This window comes from Gallinula chloropus (assembly GCF_964237585.1).
Source record: "Gallinula chloropus genome assembly, contig: HAP1_SCAFFOLD_94, whole genome shotgun sequence".
NCBI lineage: Eukaryota > Metazoa > Chordata > Aves > Gruiformes > Rallidae > Gallinula > Gallinula chloropus.
In genome coordinates, this window is record NW_028168154.1 from 331399 (window position 1) to 358285 (window position 26887).

General features: G+C 43.5%; 1 protein-coding gene across 1 annotated transcript; it reads left to right on the forward strand.

Annotated features, from left to right (window-relative positions):
• Nucleotides 1-10609: 10609 nt before the first annotated feature.
• LOC311204751 (nischarin-like) lies at nucleotides 10610-24476 on the forward strand (the record flags this gene model as incomplete). Its single annotated transcript, XM_084281118.1, is given in 12 exon segments — nucleotides 10610-10759; nucleotides 12316-12411; nucleotides 13917-14012; nucleotides 14554-14706; nucleotides 15277-15345; nucleotides 15743-15886; nucleotides 15888-15932; nucleotides 16133-16261; nucleotides 16665-16778; nucleotides 17582-17698; nucleotides 21837-21895; nucleotides 23123-24476. Coding segments are annotated over 12 exon segments (2064 nt in total). The 3' UTR covers nucleotides 24015-24476.
• Nucleotides 24477-26887: the final 2411 nt, after the last annotated feature.

Here is a 26887-nt window from a genome sequence, read left to right on the forward strand (position 1 = left end):
GTCACAGTCCTCCTGTTAGAGATCCTCCTACTATATTTTCAGATTTTTACAGGCAGAGGGAAGCTTCAGAAATACCCCCCCTGAAAAACAAGTTGCACAGGTATGACTAAGGAGCACCCAGTAATTGTATAAAGAAGGCTTTTGTTTTTTAAAATACAGTAATTGCCCATTCACGGGTGATGATTAGTCAGGAGAGACAGGTGCTGGGGAATTAGAGGAGATGCATGACTTTTGAGGCATGACAACTGTATGGAGGGACTAAGATCTCTAATATCTTAAAAAAGCACTAAGTACTAGTCAGTGTTCTTGGCTTATAGAAAATACATTTTAGGACCTTTACCAAAAAAACCCCATATATCTTTTCTTTACAATCCTGTAAAAACAAAAAATCTGTAACTGTGGGTGCATGGTGATTTTATCTTGAAGTCTTTCAACTGATGAAGAAAGAATTACAAGTACAATTAAAATAAACATTACTATCAGAAAAACTATGATATTTTAGGAAAAACTAAAATTTCCTAGAACCTCTTACAATTACAATATGGTCAGCTGATACAATCCACAAAACATTTCATTTTCATCTACACTCAAATATTTTCGATAATGCCCTGTGATTAAAATGATAAAAAACACCCCCAGACAGTCTGAAGACTGTCTGAGTGACAGCAGGTCAAGTCAGGTGGCCACAATCAGAAGCAACATGGCAAAGACAGATTATGAAACAGTAAAGAAATCTTGACTCCAGTATAATTTGAGTTAACTTTTTGGAGGTCTCATGGTTGTTTGTATATTTTATCTTATAAATTGGAGGCATGAAGTTCAAAGTCATTTATATAATATTGAGGCCTGAGTTGAATATTGGATATTAGCGGAATTATATGGTTAATAAAACCCTAAATACTATGTGGTCTTCTAACCAAAACATCAAATAAGGTCTTGCTCATTATTTTATTTTCAAATTAGTGAAAACATTTCCTTCATTGCTGCCTACTGCAAGCATCACTGGGGTTTGTGTAATTTTTGTCCTTGCCATTGCTAGATTCAGGGACAAAGAAATACATTTTTTTATCTGGGGATAAAAAAATGGATAAAACCCAAAAAATATTTCAAAGTAATTACTCTGAGCTAATCAGATTTGATCTGTAATCTGGAATACTGTCTACTTGTTACAGATATTCTCCTCTCATTGAGCTAACTCTACCACAGTGAAAAAATTATGAAAACTAGGTTAACACTAAGGACAAAATGGCTTCAACCCTGAATAGCAGCTAAACTTTCAGCCATACATCAGATTGGATACTATCAGCAAAATAATTATTTAATTAAAAGAATTTGTGTAGCTTTTAACAGCAACTCAAAACCCCAAGTTTCACACTGCCTGAAATAAAGGCAACAAAATAAAGTGCCTAGTTTCTAGTAACGAGAGTATTCTGTCACTGACACAATGCATTTCAGTAACTTTTAGGGCTTAACCTTCACCCTATACTGTACCACAGCGTAGTGAAACACAGAGATACAGAGAAATGTGGCTAGCTGAGAAAAAACAAACCCTTTTCCAGAAAAGTAAGCTTTAAATAGCTTCTTACCCTAGAAGCTACAGAAATGCATGAATCAGACTAATATATGCATAATGGACTAAAATTCATGTGAATTCATTCTGCAGAGTTACATTGTGTGTACCTAAACAGTCTTTGAGACAGAAGTATCAATGTAATTTAAGGAAGTTTTCCATTTACTGTTTTGTTTTGCATTGTGAAGACTTCCTAGAAAGTTTAAACTGGATTTTTGTAACAGGGGTTTTTTATATTAAACTGAAGTAGAAGATGGAATCACGTAATGCACTCCAGCTGCAAACAGGCATTGGGTCTTTGGAACCAGGCTACAGGGAGTCTGAATTTAAACAAAATAAAATTTTATGTGTATTGTGTGAAGACCATACGTGTAAGTATGAATTTTAGGAACATCTTGAGAAACCTAAAAAAAGTTAGCGATACTGTCATATTAAGGTCTAATATTTGAACTAGTCTGAAGCCAAGTGTAACTACTGCATTCCCAATGTCATAAAACAATTTTTGAAGTTGATAGTTCACAAAATGTCAGATCTTGAGGTTTTTTATTAACCTATGAGTAAATGTTCTCTCCTGTATCCCTGCCCTATGTCATTGAGAGCAGAGGATTCCAGTTAGGGAAGGAATATGCCAAGGTGATGGCTTAATCAAATTATAATTATTTAAAAACTGCTCAGAAGCTTGAAATTGTAGGAAACATTTCTATGGAATTACTGAACATAATTCATATAAGACAAAATGAGTGATAAATACTTCTCAATTAACTAAAAGAACAAGTCCTTATCATTTGTGCAACAAATATATATGTAAATATATTTACATTTAAAGATACCAAACTGGATACATTAAAATGGTTAAAAGATTTGATTCCGTCTCAGTTCTTACCTATGTGGGTATTTGTTTTTCTTAATGGCTATGAAAGAAAATATTGGAACTGAGTTCATATATGATAAATTAGATTCTAAATAAATAAGAACTGGGTTTAAACTTCTATCTGATTTCCTGAATTCTTGAGGAACATGAAACATTAATTGTGCATTATTGATTCAACAAGGAAGTGCAATCATTCAAAATCTATAGACCTGCATATATCCAGTGAAGTATCTTGCTCACTACCTTCAAAAGGAAATGAATGAATATCAGCACTCAGGAGAGTAGTTTCTAAACCCCAGACTAATTCTATGAATGAATGTCCAGAAGTTAAGCCAGTCTTCACCGGAGAGTCTAAACATCTTCCTACAAACACACAAGAGCGCATGAATGTTCATGAAGCAAACACTCAAATAAGAAAGGGATATTTAACAGTGCTTGGGATTCTTCTGAGATTCATGCATTCACTTCCAGATCTCCCTGTGTTTTCTCTGGAAGTCTCTTTATGTTGGAGAAATATGCAGTTGATAGCTAAGGGAAGGTCTAACTGCAGGCATGTCTTTCATGTCTGAGAATGAAATGAGTACAGAGACTGGAAAATATGTAATCTCTCTAGATAGTGCAAAAGAAGGGGGGGAAAAAAAGTCCTTGACTTCAAGAGCCTTAGTAAATGATCACTTGCAAAGCAAGATATGCGTACAAGATAGCTCAAAAGAAATTGGTTATTGGTAAGTAACTTTCCCTTTCTTTGTTATCAGTGCACTTTTCAACTGGGAATAACCACGACGAGATGCTGACTCTAGCTATATTGCTTTAGCATTCTTTTAGTACTGATGTAGTGTCACTTTTTAAATCATTCCAGGCTAAAATAAGCACCCAACTTCTCTGGCTTGGAAAAACTGGCTCCACCATCTTCATCTTGTACCTGAGCTGGGATTTATGTAGCTTTTGGCAAGCACAAACGAGGCTTCTCACCCAAATACCTGAACATATATTTAAGCCAATCACATGCACACATACACACATATTTGCCAAATACCATTGATTTTACTGGCTCATTGTACAACAAGATATATAAAATCTGGTTTCATACCATTTTACTTCTTTTCATGCTGTGTGTATAAAAATCCACTATTTAAAAATATTTCTCACTTCAGAATATATTCTTCATGACATTTATGCTTGTCCACCTCTCCTCAGATATAATATAAACATGATAAATTTCCCATATCCATTATTTGCAAACCTGTATAACTTGTACTAATCTTATACACTTAGCTAAAAAGTTCTGATTGAGAAAGTTGAGGTTTCTTGGGAATTGTTTTACTGCTGACCTATTGCCTAGTGAGAATCTATGCTAAGGGGTACCAGAGTGACCATCCATTTTTTGTTCATGCTGATTCAAACACTTTAATGTGCATTATTTTACTTCTAGAGCTCACTGGGGTTCAACTACCACTGTTGAACATCTAATCTGCACACTTGATGATTTCATTATCACTAATTTGTACACAACTATGACCTTCAGTTTTACATCAGTATTTTCTAATGATTAATTTTTAAAATACATTTTGTAGTTTCTAGAAGATTCTGGGAAGCAGTGATCAAAAAGGGAGTGTAAATGCTCCCATAGAAAGGCTCATCTGCTACAGCCTTTCAAAAGAGTATCTCCTCCAAGTCCACTGTGTACCTACTACAGGTGCTACACTTTGAAACTGGGAAAACATAGGTAAAATTCAGTGTATAATAAATGATATTTTAAAATATGAAGCAAATCTATACTTCTTTAAAATTAAGATTTGAACATAAATGATGTCTGCAATACATTACGCATATTTGTGAGTTCTAAATGACATGTTAACAAGGCCTGAAGAACATATATATACTTATATGTGTTGGTGTAAACTACTGTGAGCAAGCAGAAATCTCTACATTGTTGATGATAACCAATCAAAACTGATCAATTCAGAGCAGAAACTGTGGTTCTGATGAAGGGATTGTCGTGGTTTCACCCCGGCTGAGAGCTGAGATCCACGCAGCTGCCTGCTCTTTAAAGGAAAAGAGGAGGGGGAGAGGTGTGTGGCGGGGGTGAGGAAAGGGAAGGGAGAAGGAAGGGGCAAATAACAACCCAAAACCAAGAAACCAAAAGCCCGTGGGTTGGGATAAGGAGAGTTTACTAGAATAGCAGAAAGGTACAATATAACAAAGCTGACAGGACTTTAGAGCAAAAAATCTATGAAACTGTTGATACCCAATGCAGTGTCTCACCCAACCCACAGCTCAGGCCGTGCCCCCCAGAGCCGTCCCGGAACCTGATCATCCCCCAAAACCGCGCATCCTGGAGCCGCCCTGCTCCTCCTCCCATCAGCCCCCCTTTATACAGAGCAGGACGTAATTGGCATAGAATACTCTCTTTGGCCAATTTGGGTCACCTGTCCTGGCTTTGTCCCCTCCTTCCTCATTAATAGAGAAATATGAAGAGCTGAGAAAGTCCTTGACTGCTTGACCACAACTAAAAACATCAGGGTGTTATCAGCACTGTTTTCATTTTAACTCTCAAACACAGCATTCCATCCGCTGCTACAAATGAAGTGAACTCCATCCTGACTGAAACCAGGACAGGGATTTGAAAAATGGGAAATTTAACTACAAAACTGTAGAATTTTTATATCACAGATTGTACCAGGAAAATGAAGGTTATCAACTGCTGTTCCAATCAATACTGTACTCCCTATGGGATGAACATGTGCAGAGGACCCAAAAGTTCTCTGTGGTACAGCATTAATCTTCTACATGCAGTACAGCTAATGTTGACAGAGCTGTGGCTGTTGTCAGGCCTACTAATGACTTTTGAGTTTTTGACTTCATCTGCCTTCTAGTGATTTGCTCTCTGAAGATAAGTTTGATGAGGAAAAGATAAAAAGTCATCAGCACCTTTAGTTTACAGAGACAGAAACAATGCTGAGTAATTACAGATTATTTTTCTCTAAGAATGTTTTGAGAAATCATATTCCTAAATAATTTCAGAAAATTAGGTAGAAATAATGAAATAATGACCAGACTGTCTCACCTGTTTGTATAAAATTATGCAGACATAGAAATTAAAGTGCTTTGACATTCCACTACTCTTTTTTTTTTTTTTTTTTTTTTTTTTGGCTGAGGAATCTTTGGACAGTAACCAAATCAGCAGTTTCAAAATATTAGCATTTACCCATTTTAACACACCTAAATTTTCTTTAACCAATCACATAGTTTCATATGTACCCAGGTGTGACTTGTTATGCTCTTCAACATCTTCTCATTCTGAAAATTTTTATTTGTATCTGCAAATCAAGACATTTCCTGTTACCATCTACTTTTTAAGCAAGCACAATGAGGTTCATTTTGACCTTTTAACTCAATGAGAGTTATGCCAGGAGCAGCAGTCTTGCATGACATTTTTGGGGAGGCTTGTGTTTCAGGCATACAGGGTTTGCTACTGTTAAGCCTCAGACTTCTGGTCTCCATCTCAAGTTTTAAAGCACATTACAGTAGGCTACGTGTGCCGACCCTAGCTAAAACTATGCCAGCATTTCCATAATAAAAGCTCTTATTTCCAGAGGTCCCAGCTGTACATTCAGCTGTAAAAATGTGCTAGGCTAAAATTGGATGTACAGGATTCAATGTGGAATTAATAGAAATTAAAAAAACATTCCACTTGACTATTTCTGAGCTATAGCTTCTGAAAAAGTAACGGTTTGTGAGATTCCTTTTTGGCCTCTCATCTTGTAAATCAAAAAGTAATTTAACTTTTTCAAAATAATGATGTTATTACGTGATGAGACCAGTTCTGCTTCCACAGGAAGGATTCCTCTATACCTTAGACACGGGGATTTATTTTCATGTATACAAGAGGGCAGCATCTGTAGTTGTTTACCAAGAATTCAAAAATGACACACTGTCATCCTGCCTACAGAGTTCACTGCTACTGATGTTTTATGCTCATCAGAATCCTACTCCTGCAAAAGCAAGGATGTGTACATCAATATATAATTTTGGTTTCTTGGCAGGGAGCAGAACTCATAACGCACTCTGTCTTAAACTAGCTGTGGAAACCTTGTTGCTTTTACTTTATTCCTTGTGCTTTGTGCTGTTCTTTTACTTCATTTAGAATAAAGGTAGAAATAATACTAAATAATAGATTAAATTCTGACAGGTCTTCCTATTTCTCCCTAGTTTTATCTCTTTAATTCCATGAAGCTCTCCTAGGCCCATCCTCAACGATCCCATGTAACATGCCTTGCCTGTGTCTTCTACAACCTTGAAGCATACAGTTCTCTTCCACTCAAGCATATTGTAAGGGCTCAGAGGACGTGACTGTGTGCTCTTTTGCAGACTGGCATGATTGATCTGTCTTAAACACAAGCTGTGTGACAGCACCCCAGTAGTACTTACCAGCTTGAGCCTACTGATTTGTGGCTGATTCAGGGAGCCTCTCACCTCTATCTACCAAGTATCTCATCATCATAACCAGATTGGCATGGAGATGGATGTTCCTTTTGCATCTTGAAAGCCTCCAGTTATGAGGACTCTGACACGTCCCTGGGAAGGTTGGTCAAGTAAATCACTGTAAAAAAATGTATTTCTTGCATTGAACTAAAACATCTCTTGGTGTAACTTCCACCCCCATGTGACTGCTTGTGAAGAGAGAGCCTGCATCCTATTTTCAGTCACCTGTTAAGTACTTTCCTGAGAATGAAAGGTCCATCAAGCTAAAGTATGATATCTAAGCTCTGGATCAGCGCAACACTGACAGGAAGGAACCTCAACTTTCACCCATGGCAGTGTACACTTAGAGCCCAGAAAGCCAACTGTCCCCTGGGCTGCTTCACAAGACGTGTGACCAGCAGGTCAAGGGAGGGGATTCTGCCCCTCTGATCTGGAGTGACGCCCCCTGCAATGCTGCATCCAGCTCAGTGGTCCCCAGCACAAGACAGGCGTGGAGCCCTTGGAGCAAGGCCAGAGAAGGCTGGAGCACCTCTGCTATGGAGGCAGGCTGAGAGAGTTGGGCTGGTTCAGCCTGCAGAAGAGAAGGCTCTGGGGAGACCTTATAGCGGCCTTCCAGTCCCTGAAGGGGCTACAGGGAAGCTGGAGAGGGACTGGTGACAAGGGCAGGGAGGGACAGGACAAGGGAGAATGTTCTTAAGCTGGAGGAGGGGAGAGTTAAATTGGGTATTATGGGAAAAAAATCATCTTCCCAGGGACAGTGATGAGGCCCTGGCACAGGGTGCCCAGAGAAGCTGGGGCTGCCCCTGGATCCCTGGCAGGGTTCAAGGCCGGGTTGGATGGGGCTTTGGGCACCCTGGGCTGGTGGGGGGTTTCCCTGCCCACAGCAAGGGGTTAGAACCAGATGGGCTTTAAGGTCCTTTCCAGCCCAAAGCTGCCTGGGATTCTGTGATTATTTTTTTTCTTGTCTATTCTTATTTGTAGCATTTCCAGTAGGGATTATTTAATCTTATTCCCTAGGTTAATGGAACTAAACTGGTGTAGAAATAACCACAGTAAATACACTACAAGTGCTTTGCAGCCTTTGTGTTCCAGGGGAAAGCTGTGTCTGGCTTGGCAAAGAGCAGCAGTTGGATGTGACAGCAGTGTACAACCTTATTGTTGCTTTGGTGTTGAACAGGGGTGTGCAGTGATATGGGGGTGCTTACTTCCTTGCAGTGTCTTATACTTTGTCATCTTAGATTTGGTTTCTTAACTTCCAGATAGAAGCTTTTAAAAGAAAATAATTGAGTACCCAGAAGCTGCTGTTCAGAGACACCTGCAAACAATGGATTTCTGTGGGATTGGTGCATATAAGAGAGCGAAGACAGAGGCCTCTTGTAGGTCTGACAGAGGACTAGAGCTCCTTTTCTGTGGGCTACAATACTCCACGTCATGACCTTGTTTCGATTATAAATGTAGGAAAATTCTGCTGTGTCCCCCAGATGATGAAGGGAACACAGAGCCTGGGTTTCAGTCAGATCTCTGCATGCCAGGTGAGTGTAACTGGCTTTATCCAATAACAGAACTGTTGGATTTTGTTCGGAATGCAGCTTCGAGCTGCTTCTCCAAACTGTTCCTCCTCAGTGAGTGGGGTTTCAGTTATACTAAGAATGTGCTTGTCTGAAATGTTCACCTCATCAGATGAGCTGAACTGTGCTGCAGATGGCCCATGGATTTATTTCCTTGTCATGAATCATGAGGGGTTTGTCAGTGAAGTAAACTCATCAAATACTCATTTCATGATGATCTGTAATGCCTGTTTGTCCTTTGCAGCTACCTTAAAATGAGATGTGTGTGCCTAAACTATCACAGATAGTTTTTTGTTCTTCTTGTGAGCCTTAGAGAGAGCTCTTGGAAGAGCTCAGAACTATTTCTGGACTTCTACAGAGCATTTGCCTTTTGTGAAGTATGGGAAATACCTGTACCGACCTTTGTGCTCCTTTAGATTGAAAAAGAACAAATTCCCACAGGGAGAATTTTCCAGACTTTTTCTTTTCCTCCTGGAGCTGTCAGTGTGTAGAAAGGGGGTTGAGCACTGTGTAGGTCCAGAAGGGCAGAGAAGATAGAGGATGGTGAACAGGGACTCTCCACAAAGGTAAAGAACCTGCAAGAATTTAACTGGGGATGGTTCCCTCCATGTGCATGCATGTGTATACCTATGAGATTTAATCTCCAGACCATGAGATCTGAGCCTTTCACATCAGACCGAGACTTGTTCTTCCTCTTCACCTTTTTCTGCTGTTTGTGCTTTGATCCAAGCTGTATTTGAGGAGGAACTGTCACAGAAGCACAGCTGCTTTTGGAAATAAATCAGAAATTGATGAATTCCTTGGTATGTTTTAGTGCAACCAGTCAGGAAGTTTGTGTCATTTCAGTGAGCCTTGATAGAGTGTGTTGAATGCATCACTTCACCTGTCTTAATGTTGTTCTTCCAGAATTCAGGAAACATGAGACCTTCTGGTCAGTTAATGAAAGGATGTGCTTTTCTGAGGCTGACAGCTGACAATGAAATGCACTACTGCAACATCTCTAAGTGGCTCACCAGGAGCAGGAGGCGTGTGAAATGATTAACCCATGATGGCTTTGTTTTGAGGGACAGGAGGCTGAATGCTGTGCTGTGATTCTGGCTGGCTGAGGTGATAGGTGAAGCGTGGTTCAGATTGTTCTGGCACAAAATTAACTTTAGGTGAAGCCACTTCAGAGGGGGCACTCAGCAAATTGTGGAACACTTTAAGGAAGGTCCTGAAGAACTGTTCCCTGACTCTGTAGTGCCTGTAGCCTCACTAGTGCCAAAATCATTGATGTCTGACCGCTGTATGTGAGTGGAACCTTGTGGTGATGTGCAGCTGGACTCTGGGACTTGCTCCCACTGAAGCCAAAGGGAGTTTTACTCTTCGGAGAACTCTGCTTATCAGGAAAGCCGATGCTCTCCTGTCTGTCAGGTCAAACTGGTGTCCTTAAAAGGAAGAGGAGGAAGATGTTAATTTCACGTGTGCATGTATTCTGACTGCTGTAATCCACATTTGCTCTTGGGATGCTGTCAGAGGAGGCTTTTGGATGCTGTTTCCTAGTGTTCCTGGAAAGAAATGGGATTGTAAAAATGTTGCCAGATAATGCATTTCCTGCCCAGGGAGCTTGCTCTGGTGGTAGTGTGGTGAAAGTCCTCAGACTGTCCAAGAAAATGCTGCAGCTTTGCACATCAGCAGCTTAGCAAAGGATGTCAGGTTTGTCTGTTAGATGGTAGGTGCTGCTTTTTCTGGTTAGAATAAGTCTGAGCTGCTATTGAACTTAGGGATATCTCAAAGTTTAGCAATTTCTATGTTGTATAAATGAACTTTGGTTCCAGCCCTGTTAAGAGGGAAATTTGCCATTAGTTGCGTTGGGAGCTTAAGGCTTGAATGCAGAGAGTGCCTGTTTGAACACTTGGGTTATTCTGGTGTTAAAGAAAATTTATCTGAATTCAGTGCTTCTAGTTTAGAAGCAAAAAGGACATTGTTTTGGTGCCTTAATCATGAGCTTAGAATATAAATGACAGAGATGAAATCGCTGACATTAGGTTTTGCAGGTACCATTTGCTCTTTGGTAACTGGGGCAGCGTTGTGTTCGATACCATCATCCTGTGTTTTTCAGGAGAGCAGCTCTGAATGGCTGGAGAAGTCTTCAACATCAGACCCTTGCAGCTATATGCTGTCACTCTACAGTTGCTGCAGGGGAAGCCTACGTGTGCTAATGGAGATGCCAAAACTGATCTAGGTCATATTCTAGATTTTACCTGTCGACTCCAGTATTTCAAGGTGAGCCATGTTTGCACAAGTACTGGCGGTGTTTCTGCCAGAGTGATGGGATTCTTGGCATGCTTCTGGAGCCTAGTTAGAATGCACAAGATCTTTACTGGCAGTAAACACCTGTAAGCATTTAGAGCTGGGTGTTAAACAGGTGCTTATTCTACCAACCTTCAACATAGTTCTCTAAGGAAGACGTTGATTCTGCCATGTGATGTCATCTCTTCAGCGGTGCCCTCTAGGGTTTCTGTGACAGAGCCTTACTGGGTGCTGATAGGCAGGAAGGAGGCAGGAAATATTCATTTCAGCCTTGCATTCTTTGACAACACTATGGCTAGGCCAGTGCATACAGATGCATACATGCATGTGTGTGTAAGTCCTGTCCCCTTTCTCACCTTTAACTGTATTGGAAAGTTTAAAAAACCCCAAACCAAACTAACAAAACCATCAGTTTTAGAGATGAGTGGCCCAGAATTTCCAGGAAAAATGCCATTACAGAACAAATGTAAAATGGCCTCAGAGAACTTTTGTCTGGAACCAGTTTGATGTTTTGTTCTTCTACCAAATCAGTGAATTACAAAGACTTGTGCTGAGTAGCTTTTTTAACACTGCTTGCTACAGGTCAGTGTCTTTTCAGCCCTTTTATTACATGAAGAATTTCCTTGTAACTGTGTGGTATGTTCAAAGATGAAACGAAGCAGTGGTTTGGGTAAGGTGCACTGGAGGGCTTGGAAAGTTTAGAAAGCAAAACCACAGCTCTACTGTTATTCCTGTGGATCTTCAGTTGCCTTTGCCATCCTCTGTGTGTAGAACCTGTTGTTCAGAGGATTCTCTGGGTGGAGAAGAACATATGATTTAGAAAAATATTATATACAGCATATTATTTAGAAAAATACTTGAGAGTTTCTGGCCCTTCTGAAAGCTTGTGTGTGGGAGCCTTCAGAGTTTATAAGATATATGTAAGACCAAAAAAAAAACCCCAAACCTTAAGAGATTTCTCCCAAAATTTTATTCACAGCAACCAGAACTGCAACCACCTGCCTTTTGCACTGGTGCCATGTGCTCTGGCCAGAATGCTATGGGCACATGGGAAAACTAGATGCCTTTTTATGAGATGGTCTAATGCTTTCTTCAAACCCATCTTGTCAGTGCCTTGGACTTCATCCCCTGGGCTGGAATTGAAGACAGTTCTGTCCTGGAGGATCCAGGTGTTTCAGGGAAGCTGGTTTAGTGAGTGCCACTCTGGCTTGATCAGCTGTGGATGAAGCCTTGCTCAGTCTTGTCTGTGGGATTTGAGTGCCCCATGTGCTACAAAATACAAGCACCAGGTGGCAGCTTAAGTTCAGTGCCTCAAGTTCAGAGCACTTAGCTGGAGTGTAACTGATGGTTTGGGTTTTCTCTGCTGAAGAGTTAATCTGCGAGTTTCCTGTATCATCCCGTGTTTGACAAAGGGGTTGGAGCTGTGGCTGTCCCAGCTGCTGTACTTGTGCTCTTGCCCGTGCACAGCTGTCTGAAGTGAGCACAGGTTGGGTTGTGTACACTGACTGTTCTTCCTTGTTGATGACCAGGTCACTGGAACAGGGGGACCTTTTGGAACCAGTAAGATTCAGGAGCATCTGTTGCCGTTTGACCTGTCAATTTTCAAATCTCTTCATCAAACAGAGGTACAACTAAGCTACTGCCTGTAATTTGAGGGGCTCTGTAAATGCCAGGTCTGGTGCATGTCTCTCAGGCTTGGCAATTGCTTTGCTTTGGTGCTGGGGTTGGGGCATGCAGTGTTCAGGAGGAGTGTTTTATTTGGGAAACAGTGTGGGGTTTTTCTCAGGACTTGGCAATACGGATGCCAGATGTAAATATTCAGAAGAGCTTGTGCATGTCTTCCCAAAGGATGTGTGTCATTTCCAGTGTATGCAGAAGCTACCCCAGGGTGGCTTTCTGTCCCTGTGAAGCTCCAACAGATGGGTTCTAATGGGAGCTCTTATTGCAAAGTACTTCTTGTTTGGGAAGCAGCAGGGATTTCTGAATTGATGTGAATTTGCTTGAGAAGGTTCACTTGAGTGCAGCGCTTCTGGCTTGAGAATTTGCAGCATTTTTTCGTTGCTCTGCTCTCAGTGTGGATCACAGGTCTTCCACTGGGAGTGTTCAAAACCTCTTTCATCCCTTTCAGATCTTTCCAGAGTGGGAATGCCTGGTTGTGTCACACAGCCCTTACCCTGTGTTCCCTTCTGTTGGGTTCAGGACCTTTTGTTGGACATGCCTGCTGTCTCACTGATAGGAGAGGCTGTGCTGGTTCAGAGCTGCAGTGCAGTCCCCAAGTCAGGGACTTGCTGACATCTTAGCGTGGGAAGGAAACTTCAGTGGGCTGGTGCTGGGAGTGTGTCTAGCATGGATAATTTCAGGAGTAGCTTTGCTTAGTGTGGGGAGAATAAAAAAGGTTTTTGTTTTGAAGACTTTTGTGCCTGTGGGTTCCTGAAAAGTTCTGGATGGGCTGGCAGCAGACCTGCATTTTCATCTCATCGTAACTGCTGCCCAAAACCAAACAGTGGTGATCTGGAGAGGTGCTTCCAGGGGCAGCAGGAGTTCTCTGGGAACTGGTTGTTGTTGCACAATGTGCCCAGAGAAGGACCCATTTGCTAGACAGAGGTTGAGTCACATTAAACTGCCGAAAAGACTTTTATAATGTCAAACTTAGTCTGTGTAATGAGCTCATTGGTGTATGAACTGCTGAGCTGGGCATCTCCCCTCCCCCGGACAGTTGTTGTTTATTCTTTGCAGTAAAGAAGGTGGGATACAGCAGTAACTGTGTTTGCAGGTCGATCTGCACAGCTTGAGGTACCCACCTCTGCGGTTGGTGACAGTCAAACACTGCGCCCTGTTCAACTGCCTGGGCGGTTGAACCTGGGGGAATGCCCAGGGAGGGTAGAAAGTGCCTAGAGAAGATGTTTTGTGCAAAGAAATATTTGGGAATTAGTTTTTCTGTAGTTGTGTCCCTAATTTCTTGCTGTAGCTTTACCAAATGTTGGGCTGTCTGACCTGATAGTCCCAGATTTGAAGGCAGTGCTGTAACTACTTTCCGGACCGGGAGGGAATCCGTCCTTGAAGCTTTCAGTTGCCTCTGCTGTGTCCCGTGTTTGTTCTGCCATTTCTGACTGTCATGTTTTTCCAATAGCTCAGTCATTGTGGGGGGAAGCTTCTCAAAGGGCTGACCTCATCCAAACATGCTCTGGCCACAATGAGTGTTCGGTTTTCGGCAACATCGATGAAGGTGAGAGGGAGTTTCTGATGGGCGTTCGAAGCGCGTGCGAGAATCGCGCCTGTGGTGGGGGAATCCTCATTTGGAGCCCTGGTCCTTTTCTGTCCTGCCTGTTGCAGGTTCTGCTCTTAAAGCTGGGAAGCAGAAAGGGTTTGCTGGCCTCTCAGAACAGACTTGAAGTGATGAGATGTGTCCCTTCACAGGGATGTTTCTGATGCTTTGATTGGAATGTGCTTCTGTTACTCCTCGAGAGCTGAATGCGTGTGGCTTCTTCTCTGGGCTGTGATTTGGCAAGGGTGTGAGGAGCGTACCTTTCACAGTCGCTCTCTTCCTTCCCATTCTCCAGCCTGGGTTGGCTGCCAGTGCTTGGGACTCCCTCCCTGTGGATCTAAAATAATTCTGACACACTCAGCTCCTGCTTTAAGACCTTTAATCTGGGTGATGATAAGGCTTAGGGATCTTTCTTTCATAAGGTCATTTGGATTGCTTGTGAAACAATGGGCTTTCACCGAAGATGCAGGTACCATATTTTTAGGGTGCTTGTCTTTAACAGGAAATCCTGGTGCCAGAGGCCTCTGAGTTTGATCAGTGGGAGCCAGAGGATGCAACTTCAAGCTGTCCAGTGACAGCAGTTATCCCAACTTGGAGAACATTAACAACCTTGGATATGAGTCACAACAGCATCTCTCAAATTGATGATTCAGTGGTAAGAAATCTTTCTTCATTTGTGTGTGGGGGGAAAGGATGGCTGGTCTTCTGTGGCACATGACTCAGCAGGGATTTTGCAATTTCTTCATGTATCTCTCTTCTGAAAGATTTCCCCTTGCACTGTCCGTGCTTGAGCTCCACAAGGTAATGATGTGGAGATCAATGCACTGCTCAACTTACTCTGGTTTTTGCTTCTGTAATCTTTATCCAGGGTTCTGTGTAATACAGACAGGCCTGTTTGAGCTGGAAAGGCCTCTTAATGAGTTTGATCTGTAGTTAGTGGGGCTAAACTGGGGGCAACTTGCTTGTCATCAGTGAGAACCCAGGTTTCAAATGCAAACGTGACCGTGCTCATCAGAGTATTCTGGTTCTCTCACGAGCAGGTGTCTGCACTCTGGCTGCACTAGAATGGGTGCAGAACGCTTTTTACTGCTGAAAGCTGAGAAGAGGGTCTGTGCCTTGGAGAGTTCCTGCCCTTTGCCTGTTAGTTGTTAGTTGGTTGGTGAAGGAAGTACAGCCAGGTTTCTAAGCTAAAACGCATTTAACATGTGCACCTTCTCCCTTCTAGAAATTAATTCCCAAGATGGAGTTCCTGGACCTGAGTCACAATGGGGTGTCTCTGGTAGAAAACTTACAGGTAAGGGATGCTTTTGAAGGTGATGTTTGCCAGCCTGCCCAGGATCTTCCAACACAGAATCCTTTTGCTAAAGGATTTTGCCACTCATCTAGCAGAGAAGAGTTTAAGCCCAAATAGCTTCCTAGCATCAAGCCCTCGTAAGGGTGCATTTTTTACTTGCCAACACCGACATGCAACACGTAGTTCACTAAATTCAGTCGTTGCTGGCTGTGTCAATGGCTTGGGAAAAATAGAGTCGAGGAAGTTCCCTTTCCTGCAGGCTTAATCCTGTGTAATAAGCAAGTTCATGTTGTGTTTGTCAGCTGGGCAGCATCCAGCATGAGCAAATGGACAAGCCTTTGATATGGTTCAATTTTAGCAAATTGGTGTGTGACCTGGATTTTCTGTGCTCTCGTAGCATCTTTACAACCTTGTTCACCTGGACTTATCCTACAACAAGCTGACATCGCTGGAAGGTGTTCACACAAGACTGGGAAACATCAAAACTCTGAATCTAGCAGGAAATCAGCTGGAAAGGCTGTGTGGTCTTAACAAACTGTACTTTTTCTTTAGTCAACTTGGATCTGAGCAACAACAAAGTCAAACAGGTAACTACTGATTTTAGTGTCAGATTGCTTTAGAACACAAGTGATTTCTGTTAGAGGGTGAAAGTGCAAATAAAGTGGCTGGAGAGAATTTTTTTTCCTGGTTACTGTTTGTATGTAATTTAGTCAAGAAATGCTTAGACTGTGGTGGTGTTCTCATTTAGCCAATCTGTGTATTCATCCTTTTACTGAAAAACTTTCAGATTGATGAAGTAAAAAATATAGGAACCCTCCCGTGCTTAGAAAAGGTGGTGTTATCCAGCAACCCACTGAGCATCATCCCTGACTATGGGACCAAAGTACTGGCTCAGTTTGGGGACAGGGCTTCAGAGGTATGTAAGAACAGCTTTTTCTTTCTAAAGCCTGGTAAGGAAAGTTGTGTGAATGCTCTACAAGCCTGAGGAGTTTTTAGTGGGGGTTGGAGTACGTCTCTAGAGAATGGAACCATGTATACGCTGCTGGGTGTGCTCCTCAGATCTAAGGGAGAGCTTGCCCTGCTTTCACTGGGTAACAGGGTGTTCCTGTTGGAAGGTGCCTGTGCCAGTGGGGTGTGGAGCTTCCCAAGCCCTTCTGAGTTTGCATTCAAGTCATGAGGTCTGACGTGGTCATTACCTTGTTTACAGGGTTACAGACATGCACAGCATCTGCATCAAACTATTTATTTATGACATAAGTAACAATAAGTTACAGAGCTGCCTTGTTTTCTGTATTTCTGGATGTTTTTAACATTTTTAGGTCTGTCTGGATAACACTATCACCACAGAAAAGGAACCAGACACAGTGGAAGTGCTGAAAGCCATTCAGAAAGCCAAGGAGGTGAAACACAAACTGAGCAGCTCTGATAAAAAGGTGAGTTGGGTGCTGTGAGAGCAGAACGTGCTGGGTACAAAAGAAGCCTGTGAGTCCTCTCCAGATTGGCTTTGAGCAGAATTCCTTAAACTCACTTGTCATGGAAGTGAGTGCAGTGTTTGTGCTTTACTGCAGTGTGAGGTTTGAACATCACCTCTTTCTCCTATTTAGATTTCAATGCAGTTTCAGGATGTTCCTTTTTCTGCTGGCTTGGGATAGAGGAAGTGGGAGGAAAAGAGAAAATGGCCTAATGGTACACACAATAAATATGCAGCTGACCTCAACAGCTGTATTTTCCATCTTATACAGAGAGTGCTGAGGTGTGAGATCAGTGCTTGTGTTGCAGAGGACTGAAATGATTTTCCCAGACTTTCTTCTTGCGAGTATTGAGCAATGGGAAAGGATCAGAAGTCTGAATTGTCCTGTTCTCCTGTCTGCTGTGCAGTGGCTTAATCTTGTTCTGGAAATAAGTTGTATTATCAGGAGCTGTGATGCCCCTGCAGCCTAAGAATCCTGTTGTCGTTGTGGTTTGTGAAACTTGCTGCTGGTTTTGTCAGTGCAGGGATCAGTGATCAGAATGACTTCTCTAACCGAATTCTTAGTGGAATTCTGCTTAGTGGGAAATGGGAACTTGAGAGGGTGTGAGCACCAACGTGTGGCACCCCTCAGAAACCCAACACATTTGGTACTAACGTTCTTTTTACTCAAACTGGGAAATCTTTGTAGACTTAGTGCAGTTCAGGTTCTGACGTGTCCCGTGTGTTTAGGATTTCTCTTTAATTATTGCCTACTTTCTTTATTAGATCAGTGAGGACTCCAGGCTCACTGCTGCCAGCTCCAAACCAAACTGTTCTTCTGTTCCTGTTCGTCCTTCCTCTCCCTCTCTGCCTCGTCCTGTCAGCTCCAGCCAAGGTAATCATGTATATATCCTGCTGCTGGGCTGAGCCTCTGGGTTCTGCGTCTCTGGGCTGCACTGATGTACCTGGATGTTCTGTGAAGGGATATGGGGCTTATCAAGTCAGAGCAGACAGACCCGGCAGCTTTGGCGTAGTGCAAGTGACATGTGACCTGGCAAAGCTGCCCTGATGTTCACTGTGGTGTTAATTAACTCGAACAGAAGTTGGGGCACGGGGCTGCTTTTACTGCAGAAAGCAGCAGCAGAGGACTGTATCTCTCTTGCTAGTCTAGATACATGCCTTCATGGGAACTGTGGCATCTGTAGACACGTTCTAAAACTGCTTCTCTGCTTGTTGGTCTGCACAAGGGGAGCTGGAGCATCTGTTCCATTCCTGCTGTTGGCAAGGGCTGTGTTTCTGTCAGGCCAGAATGGAGGTCAGAAAAGGAGATGAGTAAGAGGCAGTTCTGGAGTTTGGGTTCAGACTGAGCCTGTGATTTCAGCACACTGTTGTGTTCCACAGCACCTGCTGACCTTACCTGAAAATCCCATTTCACTGGATGCTTCAACCAAGGGTACCCACTGCATTAGAACGTAGAACAGTGGCGTGTCTTGCATCTTCTGCAGGGGCCCGTGGGACTGACTGACTGGGAAATTCATGTGTGTCTGAGAAGAGATAAAGATGCTTTTGCTTTTGCCTGAATGAAAGCTTAAAATGCAGTAGGGTGTATCTGGTTGGGGACGACTTTGTAACCATTTAGAAAAGTGATGACAGTCTCCATAATTTGGGGCGAAACAGCTTACTCTTACCAGTGAATTGGTGGGTGGGGGAAGAGGTCTTTGGAAAGAGTCTGTTCCTGGCATTTCTGCAGAATCAGTAGAGGTCTTAGATCACTCAGTAAAAATGAAGTGACAGCGTTTAAATTAAAGGAGAAGCAATTTAGATGCAGGTTTAGTTGCTATTTATGTGCTTGAGTTGCCTTTGGAGCCCTTCTGGATAACTTTTCACCTCCAGGTGAAATGCCAGGTTCTCCCAAATTAAGCCAACGCTGGCTTTAAAGCATCAAGCATTGAAGTTGCAGGAGTGAGACAGCCTGGCTATAGGGCAGCCTGGGGTTTTATGCAGGGCTAGCTGTAAAGATGTATGCTAGCAGTGGCTGTGACTGTTTAGGTGTTACTTATTGATCAATCATCTTTTTCCATTATTGCAAATGTTTAAGGAGCACATGAATCTTGGAAAAAATACCAAGATCTTTCTGAACTACTTGGGAATTTTACAGGAAAACTGGTGTAAGACTGGGGTTACTGACTGTGGTCCTTTTCCATAAGATTCCTGTAGTAGAGTCTTGAGGAAGGGCTTTTATATTTATAAAAATAAATATAAAAGTGGGATATAAATATATAGTGGGATATTTATAAATATATTAATATATAGTGGGATAGCAAGGAGTAGGACAGGATTAGGACATTCCTCAGCTTTAACAACAGAAATGAATTCTTTGCTACATACCTAGCTATCAAGAGTTGTTTTCAAAATACTGATTTTGAGAAGTCTATTTTTAAAAAAATGGAGCTATGCTAGGCAATTTATTTCATTGTTAGACCTGAAATCAGGAATAATGGAATTCATTTTCTGATGCACTATTTCTGTGAATTGTTTTCTCTGCAGTTTCTCTAGACACCATCTGTTTCACTAGCATTTTATTCAACTTAAACATGTCTTCCAAATGGCTTATGGCAAAGATTAAACATATATAGAGAAGAGAAATCCAGAAATAATGCTGCCCTGTTCTGGTTTTCTTGTCAATTTGAGTTTCCTTCTGGCTAACATGGTTGCTTTGTTCAAGCAGTAAATCTCTCTTGTGCTTCCTCTGCCTGAGAGATGGTTTGGTGTCATCTACTAAACTTTGCCATCAATCCAGAAAGATACAGGCAGGAGTTCTTATGCCTGAGGAAGAAGCTCACATGCATTGTCAGCATGAGCCAGCTGTGTGCTCCTGCAGCTTGGAAGGCCAATGGTATCCTGGACTCCCATCAGAAAAGGGGTGGCAGCAGGGACAGGGAGGGGATTGTCCCTCTCTGCTCTGCCCTCAGGAGGCCCCAGCTGGAGTCCTGTGTCCAGAGCTGGGGCCCCAGTACAAGGAAGATGTGGGACTTGTGGAGAGGGGTCAGAGGAGCCACGGAGATGATCAGAGGGCTGGAGCAGGGGCCCCTACAGAGAGAGGCTGAGGGAGCTGGGCTGGTTCAGCCTGGAGAAGAGAAGGCTGTGGGGACCTCATTGCAGCCTTCCAGTCCCTGAAGGGAGCAGAGAAACAGGAGGGAATCAGCTTTTTGAAAGGGCAGACAATGGCAGGACAAGGGGGATGGATTAAAGCTAAAGGAAGGAAGGTTTAGGACAGATATTGGGGGGAAGTTCTTTCCAGAGAGAGTGGTGAGGGGCTGGAAGGGGCTGCCCAGAGAAGGGGTGGGTGCCCCATCCCTGGGGGTGTTCAAGGCCAGGTTGGCTGGGGCCCTGGGCAACCTTGTGTAGCTCCAGGCCTGGAGGTTGGTGTCCCTGCCTGTGGCAGGGGTGTTGGAGCTCTGTGATCCTTGGGGTCCCTTCCAGCCCAGCCCAGGCTGGGATTCTGTGATTGGAATTCTGTTGTTTATTTGCACGTACGTTGTACACGCGTGAGCGGGCCGGCTCGAGGTAAGATCATTTCCTTGAGTGGCATTTGAGGGACAGGACCTTCTGAGCCAGGTTAAAGGTTTTACAGATCTTCTGCTTGTTTGCTTGACGCCTGCAAAAATGGGAGTGAATGCTGTGAAGCTCACAGACTGCTCTGCTGTGGCTTTGCCAGCCTGGCAATGCTTTGGTAACACTCAGGGCAAGTTTCAAGGAAATGGACCAGTTCTGTTAAAACTAAATCACATGGAGAATTCTCACACAAGATGTTGAGATTTAAATTGGTGGTTAGCTTAAAAAATGAGCTTTAGCAGTCTTCAGTGCACCTTCCAGTGCACTTATGGATACTAAAATTGTGCCTGGTTTTGTTCTGTCCTGGCTGTTCTGTGAAGAGACCCTGCAGCTTTAATGACTGATGGTCACATTTTGATGATGCAATCTTAATTCTAGTTGTTTGACAGACACTGTTAGACATTCATTTTGGTTTTACTTCAGCAATTTTAAAAGGTCTTTGTATTTCTTCTAGAAATAATTTGTGAAGAAACAGTCCTAGCCAGCAGTCTTTTGCAATCTGGTAGTTTGACTCCTACAGACTATACAGTTCCCCAGAGATATTTTGAAATACCAGACTCTGGATGTAAAAATCAGATAATTGCTACACTTGTGTTTATTTTATGGCAGTTTTAATGTGGTAGTGTTTGTTTTTTTTGCAAGCTAATTTCTGATATTAAACTTATGTTGTTATAGTAATCCACAGCAAAGGTATTTTCATTCTCTGAGCTGTTATAATTGAGGAAGGAGGTAGCCCCAAATTTGAGTGGTGGGTTTGGTCCACCTTGTACAGTGAGTGCATGATCTGAATTCACCAGAGTTGCAGAGAATTGTCGCTGTCAGGACTGAGATGTTTACCTGGCATTAGTGTCTCATTCAGTGTGCTCTGAGATGCTGAACTGCTCTCTGAACTGAGCAGTTCAGCACCTTTTGGAAGACAGTTCTCTTCCTCAGAGAGTGGAAGAACCTTCTCTCTGGCAATAGGTGTTGGCCTAATTGGTCTCCTTCAAACTCCAGCTGTTTAACTTCTGCGTTGTGATGTCATTTTTGATATAGGAAATGCCCTTCATATGCCTGGCTTCAGGGCATGAGACAGCCAGCCCTGAGGGACTCTGCCTCTGCTGCCAGCGTGGCTGGGCTTTCTCCAGGGCCTTTGCCTTTTCGCCTGGCTGTGCGCTGCTGCTGAAGTCTGTAGTGTGCTGAAAGGCCTACAGGTCACATCTGTTCTCACTGCGTTCCTGGCTGCCTCAGAGTGCCCAGCCTGAACTAAAAACCTGGTGTGTCAGCATCCTCACAGGTCAGCTGTTCAGCTGCCCACGGGTACAGCAGTCAGGACTCAGCAGGGAGCTGCTGGCCTTAAAAAGCAGGAGCCAACGTTGACTTTGCTTTTCACTTCTGCTGAAATCTGGCGGCAGCTGCCACTGCCTGATGGTTCTTTGTTCCGTAGGCACCTGCCTCTCTGTTGGATTCCTGTAAAGCACATGGAAGTGACCCCAGATGTGGTAAGTGAGACTCCTGAGCTCTGGCTTAAACCCCCATCAGCTTTTTGAGTCCCAATAGTGGATGGTGCATTTCAGACCCGGCTTTAAGGCAAACCAGTGTGTCTGGTTGCACGCTGCCTCTAGTTGTTTTCAAGCGAAATCAGTGGTAAGAGTATAAAGTCTTTGTAACCTTTGAACCCTGGAATAAAGTCAGTGGCTTCAAGCCAGTGATTTGCAAAGTGCCTGTTGGGTTTGGGAAATGGAAGATGAGCTGAACACTTTATTTTTAACTTCTGATAAATTGCACACTCCCAGCCTCTCAACCAGTGGCTGTGCACAGTATGAAGATCACAGAATCACAAGGTTGCAAAAGCTCTTTAAGATCATTAAGTCCAACTGTTCCTGTCCCAAGCTAAACCAGATCCCTGAGCACCTCATCTACCCTTTTTTATAAACCCATCCAGGGAAGGTGACTCAGCCTCTCCCTGGGCAGCCTGTGCACAGCCCCACAACTCTGCCAGGGAAGAACTTTGCCCTCCCATCTGCTCTGACCCTGCCCTGGCACAGCTTGAGCCCATTGCCTCTTGTCCCATCTCCTGTCCCCTGGCTGAAGAGACCATCTCCCACCTCTCTGCACCCTCCTGGCTGGGCAGTGGAGGTGGGGAGAAGGTCTCCCCTCAGCCTCCTCTTCTCCAAGCTGAACACCCCCAGCTCCCTCAGCTGCTTCTCAGAGGATTTGCCCTCCAGCCCCTTCCCCAGCCTGGTTGCCCTTCTCTGGACTTGCTCCAGGACCTCCATGTCCTGTGAGGAGCCCAGAACTGGACCCAGCACTCGAGCTGCAGCCTCACCAGCGCCCAGTACAGGGGCACAATCACCTCCCCAGACCTACTGGCCATGCTATTTTTGATCTAACAAATTAAATAGTTACTATGTACAGACAAAACAATGTATAGACACAAGATGATCTGAAAGCATCTTGAAAATTCAGTGGCAGGACAAAGGAATAATATGAATTAGGAATATTTCTATCAACTAAATGCTGTAAATGTATAAAAGAAATACAGAAATGAATACAACTGCAACCTATGCATTCTTGACTGTTTAAGATGTTTTATGAAATTAGGCTGATGTAACTGCAGTAACAAGATTATACCTCAAAGTTCAGAGCAGCAGCAGCAGCACCATGAGCTGTAGGTAGCTGTGACTGTTTTGAAACTCAGGCTCGTACTTTGCCTTGTTATCTCTTTTGCAGTTTGGATCCTTCAGAGGAAGAACAGCGTGCAGTGCCTGACCCCTGTAACACTGTCATCTTGCCTTTTCATTGTATGTCATACACTGCCACAAACCAAGATTTTACCCAGCACCTTTCTGCCTTGATAGTGCAGACTGTGCAGAGATCCCCCCCCTCCTGCTTTACAGAGGAGAAAGGGAGCCCTCTGGGTGACACCAAGACCACAGACAAAGAAGATGGCTCTTTTGAAATGGGGCTTCACGAAGGAGATGAGACTCCTGAGTTCAGCACTACTTCAGATCTTCGGCCCTCTGACCAGGGAGCAGTGGAGAGTGTTGCAATAGTCAAAATTCTCTGGAGTTTCTCTATTCGCATTCGTAAAGGCCTCAAGCAGTTTGCTTCCTGTTTGGTTTTGACTGAAGATCTGCCAGCTGTGTTTGAGATTCCTTGTCAGGAATTGAGAGGAAATTGCCAGCACATCCCTTCTGCCTTGAAGCTGGTGCTGTCTTTTCCATATACTGATCTTCTGGAACTTGGCTTTCTCCTGCCAGAAATCTGTTTAACCCTGAAGCTGACAAATGGTGACAACTGCTTGTTTGTTGTTTCAGACCCCCAGAACCTGCAAGACTTTTATTCCTGTTTACACATGCGTTGCTCTCAACAGTACCCGTCAGTGTTAGCAAGCTCCCTGTTGTACTGTGGACCAGCAAACCTCCCAGAGTTTCTCTGCCAGCTTAGGGAATTGAATTGCATTTCAGCAGATGATGTTGAAATAAAAGGTTGTTTCCCAACATACCTTGTTTATGGGAAGAAAACCTGTGTCCAGGAACTCCTGCACCAAGTCCTGTTTCTCTGCTCCCTTCAGGGACTGGAAGGCTGCAGTGAGGTCCCCCCACAGCTTTCTCTTCTCTAGGCTGAACAAACCCAGTTCCTTCAGCCTCTCTTTGTAGGGGAGGTGCTCCAGGACCATTTGTCACATCTTAAAGGGAGGGTGATGAGGTTGGAGAAGTTCAAGTTGGAGCTCCACGTCAGCTTTTCAGAGCAGCCCCTCGGTGTGCCAGTACTGTGCCCTGAGAGCAGCGTTAAATATGTGTGTGTTTGTATCAAGATGACCACATTAAATTTAAGCAGAAAGAAATGGCAATTTAACTGGCACAGATACACAAGGCTGAGATAATCTCTAAAGGTTTGAGGCTGCTATTAAATTTGTTCCTCCTTATTAATTTGTGGCCAAGAGGATAATGAAAAACCAGCGACTCTAAAGTTGACATAAAGAGTAAGAGATATACAGTTGGCGTGGGTAATTTTATGCGCTGTCAAAGTGAAAAGGCTTTGCTAAATGTATGTAGGCAAAGATACACACTGTCATCTTAATGAGCAATTAAAAGATGGACTCCTAATAATTGAATCACGACTCTTGTCACATCTGTATTTGTTTAATATCTCCAGTTTTGGTTGAATCTGGGTTTGAGTTCCTATTTTAATCAGGTCTGATTTAGGTTCTCGGTTCAAATAACTAAAAGTGATGAGCATGAATCTTGTTGTCCTATTACCTCCTCAGCTCCTTGCTTGCAGTGAATACAATGTTCTTTTAAAAACTCGTGTTTAATTACTGCATTTAGAGAGCAGGACTGGACAAGGGGTGGGTGGGTGATCCGCTGTCATTCAAAGTTTGAATTTTTGAAGATGAACCCTTCTCCTCCCCTTCTGAGGAAGATTTTGGAAGTACTTCAGGAGGCTCAGAGGGTTGCCAGTTAATTCCTTTACTGGTAGAAATCAGGGAGTCTTAGTGCATCGCTCTGTTGTGTTGTGAGTTTGTTTGGAGGGGTTTTTTAATTAAAAACAAAAAAAAAGCCCAATAAGAGAAGACCATCTGTTCTTCAAAACTCTTTCCCTTAAACTAACCGCCGTGGTCACCCTCGAATGCTATCGTATCTTCAGTGACACGGAGTTCTGCCTTGCCAATCTGTTGTTTAAAATTTCTCATCAACTTCCTGAAGTCGCATCAGTCAAAGCTGACAACAAGTTGCACATTTCCAGCTCCTCTCACCCAAGAACGCGAGACCGCGGCTGGCCCAGGAGGTCTCTCTCCTTCTTCACAGACCTTGGGTTTGCTTCTGTTACATGAAACATACTTCAGCAGCTTCCATCCCTCTAAACTTCCAGGGTGGGGTTTTGTTTTTTTTTTTACTTTCTTGCTTGTTTTCTGGTTTTAATATCTATTTTTAAACTGAGAGGAGCAGAGGATGCTTAATTCCCCTTTCAGCAAACTGGTTATCCTGTATTTTGAGAGAAAAAAACTTGAAAACTTGATTTCCCCCTTTTTCTGCATAGGAATCTTCTCCTCAAATCTGTCTTTAAAATCGTTCATTTATCTTTTCCTTCTGCCTCCAGTCACTGTTTTTTGGGCCCCTCCAATTCCCAGTTCAAAGGAAAGCAACAATTATTTTGCTTCAAGCTCACCCAGGCTTTTAGATGAGGAATTTATCAGTTTTTCATTGCCAGCCTGCTCTGGAGCAAGCAGTTTATTTCCCCAGTTCTATAACAGAGCTGTTGGCTTCTCCCAGCCTTTGCAGGTGGGTGAACCAGCACGGTGGGGGGACAGCAGACATCATCCCTCAGCAAAGCTCCCACAGCTCCCTTTCAGAAACTGCCCTTGGGATGCATCCAGGCTTCCACAGGGCTTTTAGAAGGTCTCAGGACCTTTAAAAAGGTGTTTGAAGAGGAGGGGGGTGGAGTTGGATGGAGGGTGAGGGGGTGAGGAGGGGATGCTTGCTGATTGATTTTTATAAATGGTATTCTCAGGAGGTTGGAACACATCACAACCAAAAGACCAGGGGATCACATAGGACCCAAGCGTGCGAGAGAAGATGCTAAAATGACTGTTGGTACCTGACTGTGCTCACGGTGGGAAAAGGAGGTGTGTGCATCCAGGAGACCTGGCTTAGGAACATGGTCGCCTTTGGCATCTGATAACTGATGGGGGAGCAGACGGGCGCTTTACGTGAGCCCAACCGCCCCACGCACCCTCTGTGCAGGGTAAGTGCTCTCCTCGTTTAGCCATCCCTCTCCCTGCGATCCCAGCTGCAGGTAGGTGAGCCCGGGGACTCAACGCCGGGACCAGGGACCCCTCAGCTGATGACATGAAGAGGTCGCAGCAGCCTTCCAGCACTGCCATGCCGAGCTTTGTCTTGGCAGAAGCACAGCAAGTCCAGCCTGGGCACTTCAGCCTGCATCAGACGGTGTAAAGCGAGGAAAATATGCCGACTGCTACAAATGCAGTCGCGAGCATCACCTCTGCAAGCTGGCGGTGGCGGCGGAACACGGTCGCCTCCCGACTCTGCATCCCCAAGCAGGCGTGGGTATAAATAAATAGGGGCTGTGCGGGTACCTCAGATGTCTGCTAATGCACACGTCGTGCTTGTGTCTGCCTTCAAGAGAGACAGAGAAATGGCTAAATTGACAGCACAAACATCTTCTCATAGCGTAAGTGATGTTGGTAAGCGGGCAGACTTTTCTTCCTTCACCTCAGGAAATGGGGAAGAGTTGTCTCCGCCGATACCATCTCCAATTTTTTTCTCTCAGGAGAAAGATCTCACTGAAAATAACCTATTTGTCTCTGATTAGATTTCAGCTTTATTTTATTTCATTTTTTTAAAGCCTCAGACCTCTTAAACCTACAGGCCAGCTGTGAAATATGCACTCATTTCTTCTGTCAAGACACTGCAGAGCCCTCCCTTATATTACCCACCCACAATTCACCCTGGATACTCCCCGGTTTATTAC